At 44.5% G+C, this 18050-nt stretch overlaps 1 protein-coding gene across 1 annotated transcript in view; it reads right to left on the bottom strand.

Moving 5' to 3' along the window:
- Nucleotides 1-17809, bottom strand: part of ANKRD33B (ankyrin repeat domain 33B) — a 126818-nt gene extending 109009 nt beyond the window's left edge. The window contains exon 1 of the mRNA XM_030551713.1: nt 17387-17809. Within this exon, the coding sequence (XP_030407573.1) occupies nt 17387-17809 (423 nt within the window). The remainder of the gene's footprint in view (nt 1-17386) is intronic.
- Between the last annotated feature and the right edge of the window lie 241 nt (nt 17810-18050).

Here is an 18050-nt window from a genome sequence, read left to right as displayed (position 1 = left end):
TCTTTTCTTTACCTTGGTCTTCCCTATCTCATCCTTTTTATATTCCAGAATAAGTCAGATCTCCACAGCACAGCTTATTTAGGACCCATGCCCCCTACTACATGGTCTAGAAACAAGCTCATGGTCTAGAAACAAGCCCATGCCAGAATGTGGCCTTTGCAGGAATTCTATCTCATTGTTCCTAATTCCTGCTGCACTCCAAGGACTGCCTCACCTCCAAGTTAGCTGACTGGCTGGCTCAGTAGCAGATGAAATTCAGTGTTGAAAAATATAAGGTAATGGGGTACATTGGAAGGAATAGTCTGAACTAGTCATAAACAGTGTTTGGTTCTAAATCAACTGTAACCACTCAAGAAAAAGACCTAAGCATCTTTGTGGCCTGTGTGAAATTCTGTGGTCTGTGTTATACCTGGGGTCAGACTAGACAATCACACTGGTCCCTTCTGGCCTTTGAATCTATGGATCTGGACAGCTCAGTGATAACCTACGTGCAACAGAGGTCAAACTAGCAAACAAACGGTGAAGATGTATAAAAAATGGAATAGAAAATAATACAGAGAATATAATGGCATTATATAAATCACACTTTCACCTGGAATGCTTTGTGCAGCTCTGGCCAGCCTTTTGCAAAAAATATGTAACAGAAGAGTTCAGATGGATAATGAAAATGATTGGAGGCACTAGAAGATTTCCTTATGAAGAGATTGAAAGGGGAGCAATTGCTTACTTTAGAGAAGAGATGAGGGAACACAATAAAGTCATTATAGCTATTGTTCTACTGGCTCTCCATTGCAAGAAGTTATTGCATGCAAAGCAAAAGACGTGTGGATCTTGCATAAAAAGTTATGTAAGAGTGGAAGAATCCCATGGAACCCTTGTTACATGCAGCAGCCTCCACAACATTTTAATGAAGCTGGCTGAGTGCCATCTGCTTGGTTTCATTAAAAGCTACATACTGCCCTGGTGCAGCTTTCTCATGTAGACAAAGTCTTCGAATAGAGATTCCATTGATTTCAATTACTGTGACCCAGGGACCTCTTTGTGCCCACGGCACAGGGATGCATGAGGGTTACAGGGGTCCCCTGGGTCTGGGATCTCCATATTAGTTCACCACTGAATATCATATAAGGTCTTACAGAAAGCCTATGTCACACTGGTCATCATAATCATTGTGAGATGTATGTAAGGAAAATATGCGAGGAGCTAGGTATGTATACTAACCATTACGTTCTCTAGTTCTGTGAGTTAGGACACATCACCAAAAGGTGAGCCACATATCAAACGGAGTCCTGAAGGGGTTGGTCCCGGGGCTGGGTTTGTTCAATATCTTCATTAATGATCTGGATGATGAGATGGATTGTACCCTCAGCAAGTTCGCGATGATGGGGGAAGAGGTAAATATGCTGGAGGGTAGGGATAGGGTTCAGAGTGACTGAGACAAATTGGAGGATTGGGCCAATAGAAATCTGATGAGGTTCAACAAGGACAAGTGCAGAGTGCTGCACTTAGGATGGAAGAATCCCATGCACTGCTACAGGCTGGGGACCAACTGGCTAAACAGCAGTTCTGCAGAAAAGGACCCGGGGCTTACAGTGGAGAAGCTGGATATGAGTCAACAGTGTGCTCTTGTTGCCAAGAAGGCTAATGGCATATTGGGCTGCATTAGTAGGAGCATTAGCAGCAATCCGAGTGAAGTGATTATTCCCCTCTATTCGGCACTGGTGAGGCCACATCTGAAGTACTGCGTCCAGTTTTGGGTCCCCCACTACAGAAAGGATGTGGACAAATTGGAAAGAGTCCAGCAGAGGGCAACAAAAATGATTATGGGCCCTTCAACTACCTGAAGGCTGGTTCCAAAGAGGATGGAGCTAGACTGTTCTCAGTGGTGGCAGATGACTGAGCAAGAAGCAATGATCTCAAGATGCAGTGGGGGAGGTTTAGGTTGGATGTTAGGAAAAACTATTTAACTAGGAGATGGTGAAGCACTGGAATGGGTTACCTAGGGAGGTAGTGGAATCTCCATCTTTAGAGGTTTTTAAGACCCAGCTTGATAAAGCCCTGGTGGGGATGATTTAGTTCCTTAAAATGAAGATATATCCATTGCACAGAACTGGAAGGGACTTTGAAAAGTCATTGAGTCCAGTCTCCTGCCTTCACTACAGGATTAAGTACTGTCTCAGACTGATTTCTGACCCAGATGCTTAAATGGCCCCCTCAAGGATTGAACTCACAACCCTAGGTTTAGCAGGCCAATGCTCAAGCTACTGAGCTAGCCCTCCTCCTGCTTTTCTGTGAGGCGAACGGGAAGAATAGACAGAAGTAAATTTTGGTTTAATCCTTGCCACCTCATGCATTACAACGTTTGCAACCTTGGAAGGAGCTGGGGTTGGTCTAGATGACCTCCTGAGGTCTCTTCCAACCCTAATCTTCTATGATTCTATGATACTCCTGACAGGTATATGCTTCTCTCTCTCTTGCCGATCATGTGCAAATTGAGTATTGTATGGGTCACAATGGATGCCCATTCACAATTTGAGTGAAAAGCTAATCAATAGATTGAGGGGTTTGCAGAAAAAAAACAATAACAACAGAGGTTATCCTGTTTAGGAGTAAAGACAATGAACTTGTATCTGGGGAACAGGTGTCTCCCCTTGATGAAGGATAGCTGGGGGGTTCAAGTTGCCAGAGGACTTGATCTCATGAAAGAAGGGTCTCAGCCCATCCTGGCTGAAAAATGCTCTGAAGACTTTGGGGTCTTATTAGACAAAAGAGCATATGGTAGTTGAGTTTAGGCCCTAGAATACATGTTATGATTTTGTTTTAGATGTTCCCTTTGTTTCCATAAATCCTATTTGCTATCATCTGAATCTCTAGTCTTTGTTGAATAAACTTCTGCTTGTTTTGTCTATAAACAAATCTAAGCACTATGCATTAAGCAAAGCTGCACTCAAAGGTGTGCTTAGTAAACTGTGATGTATTGTTCATTTGGAAACAGCAGGCCCGGTAATTCTGTGATTCTCCAGTGGGTATGGCTGGGCGCTACAGGGGGATACTTGGAGAACTCAGGGGTCAGAGGATGCTCAGAGAACTGCTGTCCCTCATTCATTGCTAAGCTGCATGAAGGACTATGGAGCCCACATGGGCTGCAAGGGGTGTGCTTGTGTTGCCCGTGACAAGGAGAGTAGAGAGCTGACTCTTAGCAAGCAGAGAAAAGGTTCCCTCATGCTAAAGGCACTATAAGCTCATGTTTTTACTTCTACAATACACAGCTTTTGTCCCCACAGGAAACCCAAACAGGGGTGGCACTACATTTGGCTATGCCATCAGTACCTCCTAGACCACAATCTGCTCCCAGAGCCAGGAACAGAAACCAAAAATCCTGATACTCAGCATTCAAAGGCTGTTAGACAATATTAGTGTAATCCACTACGTGTATGTTGCGTCACCATGCATGGGCTGGTACACACAGAAGATAATAGCAAGCTTTCCCTTCAGTGTCCCCACCTTTTAACAAACTCGAAAGAGGTCTGTGTTGTAAATGTGGAGATTATGGGTTCAAATCTTATTATTGACCCATGGTGGGAGTGCAAAAAAAACAGATGTATATAAGAGCAGCGGCTGCTTGTTGGCAGCCCAGCTCTGAAGACAGAGCCACTGCCAGCTGCAGTGCAGAAGTAAGATGGCAAAGTATGGTATTGCCACCCTTACTTTTGCACTGCTTCCTGCAGAACTGGGCCTCAGTCAGCAGTCGTCACTCTCTGGCCACCTAGCTCTAAAGGCAGCAGTGCAGAAGTAAGGGTGTTATGGTATGGTATTGCTACCCTTACTTCTGTGCTGCTTCTGGCTGAGAGCTGCCTTCAGACCTGGGCACCTGGCCAACAGCTGCCACTCTGCAGCTGCTCAGCTCCGAAGGCACTGCAAAAGTGAGAATGGCAATACCATTACCCCCTAAAGTAGCCTTGCAACACCCCTGCAACTCTTCACAGTCTGCTTTGGACTTAACTATCTTAAGTAGTTTTAAATCATCTGCAAATTTGGCACCTCTCTGTTTACCCTCTTTTTCAGATCACTTATGATATGTTGACCAGTACTGGTCCTAGTATAGACCCATGGAGGACACCACTATTTACCTCTCTCCATTCTGAAAACTGACCATTTATTCCTACCCTTTGTTTCCTATCTTTTAACCAGTTACTGATCCATGAGAGGACCTTCCCTCTTATCCCATGACAGCTTACTTTGCTTAAGAGCCTTTGGTGAGGGACTTTGTCAAAGGCTTTCTGAAAATCTAAGTACACTATATCCACTCAATCACCTTTGTCCACATGCTTGTTGACCTCCTCAAAGAATTCTAGTAGATTGGTGAGGTATGATTTCCCTTTACATAAACCATGCTGATTCTTCCCAACAAATCATGTTCATCTATGTGTCTGATCATTCGGTTCTTTATTATAGTTTCAGAATGAATTTATATTGCAAAATGTATTTAGAGGTGAATGTGGAAATTGTTCAAAAATTAGCTTTACTGTTATTTATTTATTATTGGTATTTGGTTAATGGGAGCTGTTTCTTTAAGATAAGTAGACTTAGAACATGTTTGCTACTGAGGGCATGTCTAACACTGCAAACTTAAGTCAACCTATGTTACGTAGACTTACAGCCACCACAGTAATTATTGCAGTGGTTGATGTCCACACTGCCCTAGACTGATTCTTGCCTGCATATTTATACCTGCCTCTGGAAATTTCCATTACATGAGTCTGACAAAGTGGGTATTCACCCACGAAAGCTTATGCTCCAATACATTTGTTAGTGTATAAGGTGCCACAGGACTCTTTGTTGCTTTTTATAGATCCAGACTAACACGACTATCCCTCTGATACTTTTTCTGTTGGTGGTGCATGTCCTCACCAGGAGTACTTCCACTGGCTTCAGAGCAGCAGCGTGGGTGGCTGAGACCCAGGGCTCTCAGCACCGTGCACAGCTCCCTGGAGGGAGCCCGGCTACCAATCCCCCGCCCTCGGCTTCCCCCTCCCTGCCAGGAACAGAGCAGCCACACCGGGCTTCTCATCTCTCCCCTCCCCGCTGGGAATGTGCCCTCCCACCCCCCATCCCTCAACTTTCTGTCAGGAGCATGGCAGCCAACCAGACTCCAAGCGTGGAGCTCCCAGTGGCAGCGGAGTCCCTGGGAGGGCACATGGGCTCCCAGCAGGGTGATCAGCTCCCAATATCTGGTTGGTTGCCCCATTCCGAGCAGGGAGGGTGGAGCCGAGAAACCCAGTGCGGCTGCCCCATCCCCATCGAGGAGCAGGGAGCTGAATGGCATTCTGGCTTGGAGGAGAGACTGGACAGTAGCCCAGCAAAAATGACAGCCAATAGATATAAGTGACGCAGCATCTACACGGACACTGTGTCACCCTAACTACACCAACACAAACGTCTCGTGGAGGTGGGGTTATTATGTCAGTATAGTAGGGCTCTGCAACGTTCTGTATCTCAGTGGAACACTGAGCACCCCCAAGTTCATCCTTATAATTTAATTGTGTGGTATCTAATGCAAAGTTTGCCATGTCAGGTGTCTTCAGAAGGCTCATGATGCACTGAGCATTGTTGTTAAAGAAATGTTATAGTAATCATTGTTATAGTAATGTTATAGGTAGTAATTTCATGTGTATAGTTATGAGGCTGAGAATGTGTCCTCATGGCTTAAAACAAGCCAAGGCAAAAACTCCCTCAGAGCAGAGGGGAAGTTCACACCGCATAAGGGAATGTATGGGACAAACCCAGCTCAGCCTCACAGGAACAAAGGACACTGTTGGATTCTTGAACGAGACACCCCCTTAGAACACAAGAATATCAGGTTTGGAAGGCACCTCAGGAGGTCATCTAGTCCAACCTCCTGCTCAAAGCAGGACCAATTCCCAACTAAATCATCCCAGCCAGGGCTTTGTCAAGCCTGACCTTAAAAACCACTAAGGAAGGAGATTCCACCACCTCCCTAGATAACCCAGTCCAGTTCTTCACCACCCTCCTAGTGTAAAAGCTTTTCCTAATATCCAACCTAAACCTCCCCCACTGCAACTTGAGACCATTACTCCTTGTTCTGTCATCTGGTACCACTGGGAACAGTCTAGATCCATCCTCTTTGGAACCTCCTTTCAGGTAGTTGAAAGCAGCTATCAAATCCCCTTCATTCTTCCCTTCTGCAGATTAAACAATCCCAGTTCCCACAGCCTCTCCTCATAAGTCATGTGCTCCAGTCCCCTAATCATTTTTGTTGCCTTCCTCTGGACTCTTTCCAATTTTTCCACATCCTTCTTGTACTGTGGGGCACAAAACTGGACACAGTACTCCAGATGTGGCCTCACCGATGTCGAATAGAGGGGAATGATTACGTCCCTCAATCTGCTGGCAATGCCCCAATTTATATAGCCCAAAATGCCGTAAGCCTTCTTAGCAACAAGGGCACACTGTCAACTCATATCCAGCTTCTCATCCACTGTAACCCCTAGGTCCTTTTCTGCAGAACTGCTGCCTAGCCATTCAATCCCTAGTCTGTAGCAGTGCATGGGATTCTTCCGTCCTAAGTGCAGGATTCTGCATTTGTCCTTGTTGAACATCATCGGATTTCTTTTGGCCCAAGCCTCTAATTTGTCTAGGTCCCTCTGTATCCTATCCCTACCTTCCAGTGTATCTACAACTCCTCCCAGTTTAATGCCATCTGCAAACTTGCTGAGGGTGCAGTCCATGCCATCCTCCAGTTCATTAATAAAGATATTGAACAAAACCAGCCCCAGGACCGACCCTGGGGGCACTCCACTTGATACCAGCTGCCAACTAGACATGGAGCTGTTGATCACTACCCATTGAGCCCAACGATCTAGCCAGCTTTCTATCCACCTTACAATCCATTCATCCAGCCCATACTTCTTTAACCTGCTGGCAAGAATACTGTGGGAGCCCATATCAAAAGCTTTGCTAAAGTCAAGGAATAACATGTCCACTGATTTCCCCTCATCCACAGAGCCAGTTATCTCATCATAGAAGGCAATTAGGTTAGTTGGGCATGATTTGCCCTTGGTGAATCCATGCTGACTGTTCCTGATCACTTTCTTCTCCTAAGTGCTTCAAAATTGATTCCTTGAGGACCTGCACCATGATTTTTCCAGGGACTGAGGTGAGGCTGTAGTTCCCCAGATCCTCCTTTTTCCCCTTTTTAAAGATGGGCACTACATTAGCCTTTTCCCAGTCATCCGGGACCTCCCCCCATCGCCATGAGTTTTTAAAGATAATGGCCAATGGCTCCGCAATCACACATGCCAACTCCTTTAGCACTCTCGGATGCAGCGCATCCTGCCACATGGACTTGTGCTCACCCAGCTTTTCTAAATAGTCCTGAACCACTTCTTTCTCCACAGAGGGCTGATCACCTCCTCCCCATACTGTGCTGCCCAGTGCAGTAGTCTGGGAGCTGACCTTGTTCATGAAGACAGAGGCAAAAAAAAGCATTAAGAACATTAGCTTTTTCCACATCCTCGGTCACTAGGTTGCCTCCTTCATTCAGTAAGGGGACCACACTTTCCTTGACCTTCTTCTTGTTGCTAACATAACTGAAGAAATCCTTCTTGTCACTCTTAACATCTCTTGCTAGCTGCAATTCCAAGTGTGATTTTGCCTTTCTGATTTCACTCCTGCATGTCTAAGCAATATTTTTATACTCCTCCCTGGTCATTTGTCCAATCTTCCACTTCTTGTAAGCTTCTTTTTTGCGTTTAAGATCAGCAAGGATTTCACTGTTAACCAAGCTGGTTGCCTGACATATTTACTCTTCTTTCTACACATCGGGATGGTTTGTTCCTGCAACCTCAATAAGTATTCTTTGAAATACAGCCAGCAATCCTGGACTCCTTTCCCCCTCATGTTATTCTCCCAGGGGATCCTTCCCTTCAGTTCCCTGGGGGAGTCAGGGTGATTGAAGTATCCCATGAGAACCAGGGCCTGTGATCTAGTAACATCTGTTAGTTGCAGGAAGAAGGCCTTGTCCACCTCATCCCTTTGGTCTGGTGGTCTATAGCAGACTCCCACCACAACATCACCCTTGTTGCTCATACTTCTAAACTTAATCCAGAGACTCTCACGTTTTTCTGCAATTTCATACTGGAGCTCTGAGCAGTCATACTGCTCTCTTACATACAGTGTAACTCCCCCACATTTTCTGCCCTGCCTACCCTTCCTGAACAGTTTATATCCATCCACGACAGTACTCCAGTTATGTGAGTTATTCCACCAAGTCTCTGTTATTTCAATCACATCACAGTTCCCTGACTGTGCCAGGATTTCCAGTTCTCCCTGCTTGTTTCCCAGGCTTCTTGCATTTGTGTATAGGAACTTAAGATAACTCGCTGATCTCCTGCTTTCTCAGTATGAGGCAGTCCTCCCCTCTTGTGCTCTCCTGCTCATGCTTCCTCCCGGTATCCCACTTCCCCACTTACCTCAGGGCCTTGGTCTTCTTACCCCAGTGAACCTAGTTTAAATCCCTTCCTTTGGTCAGTTAGGGACTGCGATGAGGTAATGCTCACCTGACTCTGAGAGGGTGGAGGCAAAGCCAAGAGGGAAGAAGGAACATGATAGAAGAAAGAGCCGTTTGCCATGCTCTTCCTCTCTCTTCCCCCTTCATCTACAGAGACCACACCAAGTGACTGAAGCGCTGATCAAAGGGGAGAGCCTGGCTGAAGGGCAGCCAGCCAGCCTGTAATGAGAAGCATCTAATTTTGTAAGGGCACTGAAAGCGTTATGATCAGCTTAGAATGAGTTTTGCTTCTATTTCATTTGACCAAATCTGACTTGTTTTGCTTTGACTTATAATCACTTAAAATCTATTGTTATATTTAATAAATCTGTTTGTTTATTCTACCTGAAGCAGTGTGTTTGATCTGAAGCGTGTCAGAGACTCCCCTTGGGATAACAAGCCTGGTACATACCTTTTTCTTTGTTAAATTGATGGACTCATATAAGCTTGCAGCATCCACCAGGCATAACTGGACACTGCAAGACAGAGGTTCCTAGTGTTGTGTTTGGGACTAGAAGTATTGGCTAGTGTCATTCAGTTGCACAATCCAAGGAGCATCTTACATGACAGAGGCTGTGCATTAACAGCCCAGGAGAGGGGGTTCTCACAGCAGAGCAGGGTAATGCTGGCTCCCCAGAGTCAAGGATTGGAGTGACCTAGCAGATCACTGGTCTGTTAACACCAGAGGGGAACATCACAGGCACTTACATCAGCGAGAGCAAAGCTGTTGTGTGTACACTGACATGATTAGGTTGATGTAAGATGCCTTATGTTGACCTAACGCTGTACCGTAGACCCAGACTGAGAGCAGTGTGGGAGAGATGTTGCCCATGTCCCGAGAGCAGAAGGCCCTGCCTGTGTAAACTGGCAAAAGGTCAGAACTTCTTTTTATAAACTTATCTTGCCAGATAGCAAATCCGATTCTCAAAAATGTAGCATTAGTCAGGGCCAGCTCCAGGCCCCAGCATGCCAAGTGCGTGTTTGGGGCGGCATGCTGCAGAGGGCGCTCTGCCGGTTGCCGGGAGGGCGGCAGACAGCTCCGGTGGACCTCCCACAGGCACGTCTGCGGGAGGTCCACTGGAGCCGCAGGACCGGCGAGCGGCAGAGCGCCCCCTGCGGCATGCTGCCGTGCTTGGGGCGGCGAAATGGCTAGAGCCGGCCCTGCATTAGTTATGTGTTCCTGGATGCCTCAGGGTGTTGGTAATAGCGCACCTGTCGCCAAATTGAATCCTGCCCAGGTCAGCGGAGACTAAAAGTTATTCATGTCTGATGGAGGTTTGGTATTAGGGTTGCCAGGAGTCTCGAGGAATTAAAGATTAATCTTTAATTAAAGATAATGTCATGTGATTAAATCTCCAGGAATATGTCCAACCAAAACTGGCAACCATATTTTGTATCCTCTCTATCAGTTTCAGCTTCCATATCACAAACTCACCACCATGCTTTGCACTAGATTGTAGGCTCTTTGGGAAAACTCTTACTGTACATTTGTGTAGTGCATGAGCTCAGATGGCTTCTCCAGTAAGAGCTGCCTGCAGCAAAGACCAAAAGCACATTACTGAAAATTTGCAAGAGTTGGCAATATTAAATATGATTTAATCTTTTTAAAAATCTTCTTGAGCCAATCTCTTGGTTTTTGTGGGTCTGATTCATTACTGGGGTTGATTCAAACTACTGGGGTATGCAACAATGATTTTTGGCAGTTCACACCCGAGTTGTTTTTCCAGGCAGTCTGAAGGTTCACGAAGACTGCATTGGTTTACATTTTATTCATATTTTCAATCTTTACAACACTAGAAACATTTTTGTTTAAAAGCATAAATTCTGGAACAGAAATCTTTGGCAAAGACAAATTCTGTAGCTGCACAGAATTACAGAACACTCTGAAGCCTGGCTAAAAAGCTGTCACTATGTTTGCAGGCCGAGCAAGGCATACAGTACTGTGCAATGACAAGTTTGACTGTAGCCTCAGGTATGAAACTACCTATTGGTCCAATGGGGAGACTACTTGGGCAATGAAGGTCTGAAAACTCTTTGCATAGCCACACCCAGATCCACATTGCAAGCACAAAAGCATTTCTACTCAATATTTATGTGACTGTGGATCTCTCCAACAGAATTTATCCCCTAGAAAGTCCTTCCCCCGCAACTCCACTATGTCAATGATTGGCACCAACCCAAATTTCTATAACATGCTTTTTGGAGATCCTGGGTTCCCAGGCTGATGTGATCCTAACTAAAGCTAGGTGAATTTTTTTGGATAACACTTTTGTTTGACCAAAAAACTAGAGATTCAGGTCAACCAAAACGTTTTTCAAATTTGTGCATGAATTCACCAAATTATCTCAATCTTTGTTTTTAAAAAAGTTTTAAAAATCCTCCAAAATGAAACAATTTATCAAATTTTTTTCAGCACTCGACAGAACTGCAAGGGAGATCTATGGATAAGAGAAAGTGAAGAACTGAAGAGGAGGAAGGAATAATAGCACGTTTGCATCACCAGGTTTTGAGGAGAGGCTCAACTCTAAAAGGAAGTTATGGAAATATCAAGCAGATAATTAATATATTTTCTGCCATAGTTACAAATATTTATTTTAGGAGGATAATTGCCATATGTATTAGAAACAAGGCTACCTTTTTTTAAAGAAACTTGCTCTGCCCTGACCAAATCAAATGTTTAACAACTCAATTACATAGACTTTTTAAAATTAATTTTTCTAACTGAACAAGAGATACACAGACAAGGCTGTAAAGGGCTATCAGAGATATCTGCTAAAAACTTGCTTAGGATATTAAACTTTTGGTGTTATTTTAAATTTTTGAAAGTCCAGAAGTTCTAAGTTAAATTTATGAAAAAATAAATATTTGGAAGTCTGGAAATTTAGAGTTAAGGATCAACAGCCCCCGTTCTCCTCTATAGTGTATATTAGCCACATGATGTAAATTGCCACCTATATAAGGCATTCTGGATGAAATCCTTGTCCCACTGAAGTCAATTAGGAGTTTTGCCATAAACTATACGGAATACCTGAGGTTAGAAGTTTTGGTGAGTGAGGCTAAATCCTCTGGGATCTTCAGCTAGCATTGGTACATTATATAGGGTCACAGTGGATTTCTAAATGGTTATGTCTCAGGCTCAGCAGAAGGGAGGAAAATATAAGTACTATATAGTGCTGTTTTTGTACTCTGCATAAAGAGGATCACGGAATGGTGAGGTGGATGAATGTTTGGGGAACTTATGCAGGCAATGACTGCAAAACTGTTGTCTCAACTACAGCAAGGGAGAGTAACCATATTTGGGCTGCATCTGATAGCTATCAGACTGGATGCTGCTGAGTCTGGCTCACAGCAGGAAGCTGAGAAAAGGCTTCACCTTTGGTAGGTGGCTCCCAGCCAGACAGCATACAGTTCATAGATTATTAGGTAGGCTATGAAGAAGTGTAAGGATGCACACTCACCACCAGTGCGTCTATTTGTATCAGTGTGTGACGTTGCAGGAGTTTTCAGATCCGGTGTCCCTTGCAGACCAGCTGCAAGAATTGGCTAGTCCAAATCCCTTTGGGCTGGAGCACAGGGTTTCAAACGTAATGTACTTAGACTTCCAGAAAGCCTTTGACAAGGTCCCTCACCAAAGGCTCTTACATAAATTAAGTTGTCATCGGATAAGAGGAAAGATCCTTTCATGGATTGAGAACTGGTTAAAAGACAGGGAACAAAGGATAGGAATAAATGGTAAATTTTCAGAATGGAGAGGGTAACTAATGGTGTTCCCCAAGGGTCAGTCCTAGGACCAATCCTATTCAACTTATTCATAATGATCTGGAGAAAGGGGTAAACAGTGAGGAGGCAAAGTTTGCAGACAATACTAAGCTGCTCAAAATAGTTAAGACCAAAGCATACTGTGAAGAACTTCAAAAAGATCTCACAAAACTAAGTGATTGGGCAACAAAATGGCAAATGAAATTTAATGTGGATAAATGTAAAGTAATGCACATTGGAAAAAATAACCCCAATTATACGTACAATATGATGAGGGCTAATTTAGCTACAACTAATCAGGAAAGAGATCTTGGAGTCATTGTGGATAGTTCTCTGAAGACATCCACGCAGTGTGCAGCGGCAGTCAAAAAAGCAAACAGGATGTTAGGAATCAATCAAAAAGGGATAGAGAATAAGATGGAAAAGATCTTATTGCCCTTATGTAAATCCATGGTACGCCCACATCTTAAATACTGCATAAAGATGTGGTCTCCTCTCTTCAAAAAAGATATACTGGCACTAGAAAAGGTTCAGAGAAGGGCAAATAAAATTATTAGGGGTTTGGAATGGGTCCCATATGAGGAGAGATTAAAGAGGCTAGAATTTTTCAGCTTCGAAAGGAGGAGACTAAGGGGGGGGCTATGATAGAGGTATATAAAATCCTGAGTGGTGTGGAGAAAGTGAATAAGGAAAAGTTATTTACTTGTTATCATAAGAACTAAGGGCCACCAAATGAAATTAATGGGCAGCAGGTTTAAAATAAATAAAAGGAAGTTCTTCTTCACACAGCGCACAGTCAACCTGTGAAACACCTTGCCTGAGGAGGTTGTGAAGGCTAGGACTATAACAGCATTTAAAAGAGAACTAGATAAATTCATGGAGGTTAAGTCCATTATGGCTATTAGCCAGGATGGGTAAGGAATGGTGTCCCTAGCCTCTGTTTGTCAGAGGATGGAGATGGATGGCAGGAGAGAGATCACTTGATAATTACCTGTTAGGTTCACTCCCTCTGGGACACCTGGCATTGGTCACTCTTGGTAGACAGATACTGGGCTGGGTGGACCTTTGGCCTGACCCAGCTATGGCCATTTTTATGTTCTTACGTTAATGGTAGCACGGGATGGAGAGGGGCAGAGAGGAAGGACAAACTTGAGAGCCCAAGCCTGAGCTCAGCCCAAGCCACAACCTCAAAGCAACATCTACTATTTTCAGTGTGAGTCTTACTAACACAAGTCTGTGTAGCCAGGCTAGGAGGCTTGCATCCAGGTGCAGTGTGGAAATATCCTAAGGATCTCTGGCATGTCAACCCTTCTTAGGAAACAACCTCCCTGTCTACTCCCTGTAGCTTCTTTCCCTGATGAACTCTCTCAGCCTATTTATAAGGTCTAGGTGTCTGAGTTATCATCTGATACTTCCTTATCTCCTCCTCCCGCGCACCCCCGCCCCCAGTTCTCTGTCTGCCAAGTAACTGCCTAATTACTGCCCAGGTGAAGTGAATATGACTAACTGGGCCTTTAATCCCTTCTTGTCTCCCCTCACAGGAAAGTATGTGCTTCATAAAGGAAATATATGAAAAGAGTGGTGGAGGGATATAAGACTGTCTCTGGAACATAGAATTCAAGGACATGGGAAGAGAAGGGAAAGAATGAAGTTTATTTGTGGACATTAACTTAGAATTTTCAGACTTTTGTTTCTTCATAAATGTAAACTTAACTCAGAATTGCTTTTGTTTTAAGGCTAAGATTTTGAAAAATTGATACTCACATTTATGCTCTCAAGTGGGTATTTATGAACTCATCTTTAAAAATTTTGGTCTATTTTTCTTTTATAACTACAATATTCCAATGAGGAATTTAATCAAAGCAATTGATATGTTGTAACAATCATAACAGACTCTTCATAAGGTGTTTTGTTTATGATTTTTCATGGTGTATTTAAGGAAAGTATTTTTTTTTAAATTATGAAAATAAAAACACACTTTAGACTCTTATCTCCTGACAGTATAACTATACCTATAAAGACATTTATGCTGTTCAGTGAAACACAATTAAGCATGGTTCTGGAATCAACTACTGTTCTTGTGAAATAGCACGGTCTCCTTGAAACTAGTTGTTAGTCACAGCTGCTTAGAAACTATGAGCACAAGTGGAGTTTATAAGCTTGGCCAGACCCTTCACTTTACTGGGGAGTTAAGTTTAAAAACAAGTTTTGCCCATGAGTAACCTATCTGTAAATGCCACGTGTTGCTGGACTGTCTGTATAAACTCCATAGAAAGGATATTATAAGCTCTGTAGCAATGTCTCCTGCAATACGTGCTTCAGAGCTCACTTATAGCCTCATCATGGTCCCTGAGTCAGACCCTCTCTTTCCCTTCTGATGCTCAGAACTCTCACTCCACTAAACTTCTTCTCATGTGCAAGAGCCTCTCACTTCCAAAACAGAGTTCATGGAGTTTACAATACCAAAGAGTTTATAATATCTATAGCAACGACTCTCAAACTGTGGGTGAGGACCCCAAAGTGGGTCAAAACTCTATTTTAATGGGGTCACCTGGGCTGGCATTAGACTGGCTGGGGCCCAGGACCCAAGCCCAATCCCAAGCCCCACTGCCTGGGCTCAGACTTTGGCTTCAGCCCAGGGTGGCGGAGCTCAGGTTACAGGCCGCATGGCCAGGGATGAAGCCCTGGGGTTTTGGCTTTGGCCCCCCACCCGGATCAGGTGGGCTCATGCTTCAGTTCCCTGTCCTGGGGTCATGTAGTAATTATCGTTGTCAGAAGGGGGTCACAGTGCAATGAAGTTTGACAACCCCAGATCTATAGGCTTCCATGAGAGTTTATAATGGTCATGGGGTGGGGGGAAACTATGTGACTAAAGACTTGTGAATTCCTAAAGACTAAAACTGCACTAGTTTTCAATAGGGATAAATAAGTAAAAATTATTTTGAAGTCTTGAGGTCAAAGTAGGTCAAACAGTGAAAAGCCACTAATTTGATCAGAACTTGAAAATGAGTTGCCTTATTATACTCTGGCTTTCTTTCAGAATTATCATATCTGATCTCCTAAGCATGGACAATTTCAAGCTGAAAAAAATTTGGGGAGATTTTCTGTCTGTGTGGAAAAATGAGGTAGAGAGCATCAAACTGAGCTTTTAATTGGAACTGTCAGTCTTAATTCTGGAGTTACTGCTGTGAATCTTCATTGTGCAGCTTATCTGAGCCTATTACATATCATTCACTTTAGTGAAAGAAATCTGTCCCACCAATTAATCAAATTGAGTGCCTGACCAATCAAAACTGTTGAAACCAGAATACATATAGATGTATATGAAATCAGAAAAAAAATACTCCTAGATGCTCAGTTTTTAGCATAGAAACTCATTAAACCTTGTTTGATATTTTCAAAGCTGAGAAAATGCTTATATTTTAGTATAAATAAATAGTATTGTAAAGAGAGAGAGAAGACAGAGAAAGAGAAAATTATTAACCTTGATCAATAATAAGAAATGTAAAGTATCTTGGTGCAGAGATGGGGCAGGAGAGCAGTTGGTTTACTTCTGGCAAATAAAAATGATTAGTAATAAAGTCATTCCTTCTACAAATCTGTTTGAACAAGAAACCAACTAAAAACAAAACTGAGAAGATGAGCTTGGGAAACTACCTGGTGTTTCAAACTTGCATGGGTAAAACATTTATTTTCGTAAGGAAACTTGACCACCATTCCTCCCCTCTTTTAAATGGAGCCCTATTTGTCCAAGGAAGATGGAAAGTTATTTTAGTCAGTGTGTGTTTTAAGGTCTATGCTTTTTTGACTCCATTCTTGTGCATAAGGGTACTACTTGGTCTGTGTTCCTACCCCATCTAGGAATGTGGATGCATGCTTCTCCCTAAAACCCCTACAAAGCAAGTGATACCATAATGCCTTCATTTTTTACTTCCAGCATATTCAAGTGTATGTTCTCTAAGTGAGCAAACAAGTATAGGTTCACACGGGGCGTGAGTGCATGTTTGGGTGTTACCAAAGCTGAGTAAGTTTCAGAATGTGAGGACAGAGCATATAGCAGAGTCAGGTGTGGGTGCAGGCATGGGGGTCAGGATGTGTGATAGAAGCATAGGTATGTATGGGGAGATAGAGGATGAATTCGGGTGTGTGGGATAGCCAGGTGTGTTTGAATGGCGGAGTCAGGAGTGTGGGAGGCAAAGGATAGCGTTAGAGATATATACAAAGTGTGTGAGTGAAGCCAAGAGTGTATAAAGAATACAGGAGCCAAACTCAAAAGTATTTCAAAATTACTGGGTGTCTGGGGAGTTGTTGGAAAACAGGAGAGGACAGAAGAGACCAGTGTGGTGTGTATGTTTAGGAAGCATAATAAAGGGAATTTTAGGGGTGTTGGTTGTACACATTGGGGTTTGGAAGGCATATTTGAGGAGAGAGAGAGTCTGGGTGTGTGTTGGAAGTGTTGCATTAGTGCTGATAGAATGGAGGCCAAAGAGGATGTACAGGGTCAGATTAAGGTACAGGCAGTATATGTCTACGCTGGAAAGCCCCCAAATCCTGGAGTCATGATTACATTACAATATCAGCTATTATTTTTTTAAAGGCTCTAGCCCTTGTGAGTGCAAAGAAAAGCTTGAGAACGTGACTTGAGTGTGAACAATGCAGTGATGTCTGCCTGAGTCTGCAGAGCGCCTTGGAAAACAATAGCTCAGATGCTACAGAGATGGGCATGGTATAAAATCTGCATAGGGTCAGCATGCATTCAGAGTGTGTTGGGCAGGAGACTGGGGGACAGTTGAAGAGAGGGTCAGAGTGTGTGTATGAGGTGGAAGCTGAGCAGGATGGCGCAGCAGGGTCTGATGCATGTGATGGTGGAGAAATTCTGCTGCGATTGTGAGTGAAGCGAGGGGGGTGAGACAGGGCAGGGAAGGGACCTGTGTGAATGGGTGGTATCCAGGTGCAGTGGTGGGGCAAGGCTTTGGCTGTGTGCGGGGCTGGGGACTGAATGAGAGGTGGCAGGGCACAGGGGAGATGTGGGCTGCAGCCCGGCCACGCTTGGCTCACCCGGTTGTTGCGGTCTGTCTCCCGCACCTCCTCCTCCTCAGGCCCCTGGCGCATCAGTGCTCTCAGCACCACGGCGTTGTTGGTACAGCAGGCTCGGAAGAGGCTCAGCTGCTCAGGGCTGCTGACATCCGACTCCCTCAGGGACCAGCTCTCCTCCTCATCCTCCTCAGCACAAGGTGGGTAGAAGGAATCATCCGAGGCGATGCTGCAGGTGTCGGGCAGCTCCGAGAAATCCTCATACTCCTCATAGTCCTCCTCCTCCTCCGCTGCTGCCACCACCTGTTCCTGCTGCTCCCCTTCCAGGCCCTGTGCATCCTTCTCCCCCCTTGAGTTGGGCCAGACCTCCTGCTGCTTTCCCTTCAGACTCTCTCCAGGGCCACGTGACTCCCCGGCACCTGTCCCATCCCCAGACAGCAGCACCATGATCCCCACTCCTGGGAGTTGGGAGAGGTGCTGGGGGAGGGGGATTACCTCTCCCAAGGGGGGACACTTACACAGCTGCTGTTCCCAGTCGCCACACAGGGAAGGGGGCACCCCAGTGTACTGAGACCCCTACAACTCACCAACTGAAACTTCCACAGCTACCTGTTGTCCCCCCACTGCTCCTCACCCAGGGAGATTCCCCCAACTACCCCTCCCCCACACCTCATCTACAGAGAGCCCC

Source organism: Gopherus evgoodei, chromosome 2, assembly GCF_007399415.2.
Source record: "Gopherus evgoodei ecotype Sinaloan lineage chromosome 2, rGopEvg1_v1.p, whole genome shotgun sequence".
Lineage (NCBI taxonomy): Eukaryota > Metazoa > Chordata > Testudines > Testudinidae > Gopherus > Gopherus evgoodei.
Note: the sequence above shows the minus strand (reverse complement) of the source record. Positions and strands in the feature narration are given on the sequence as shown.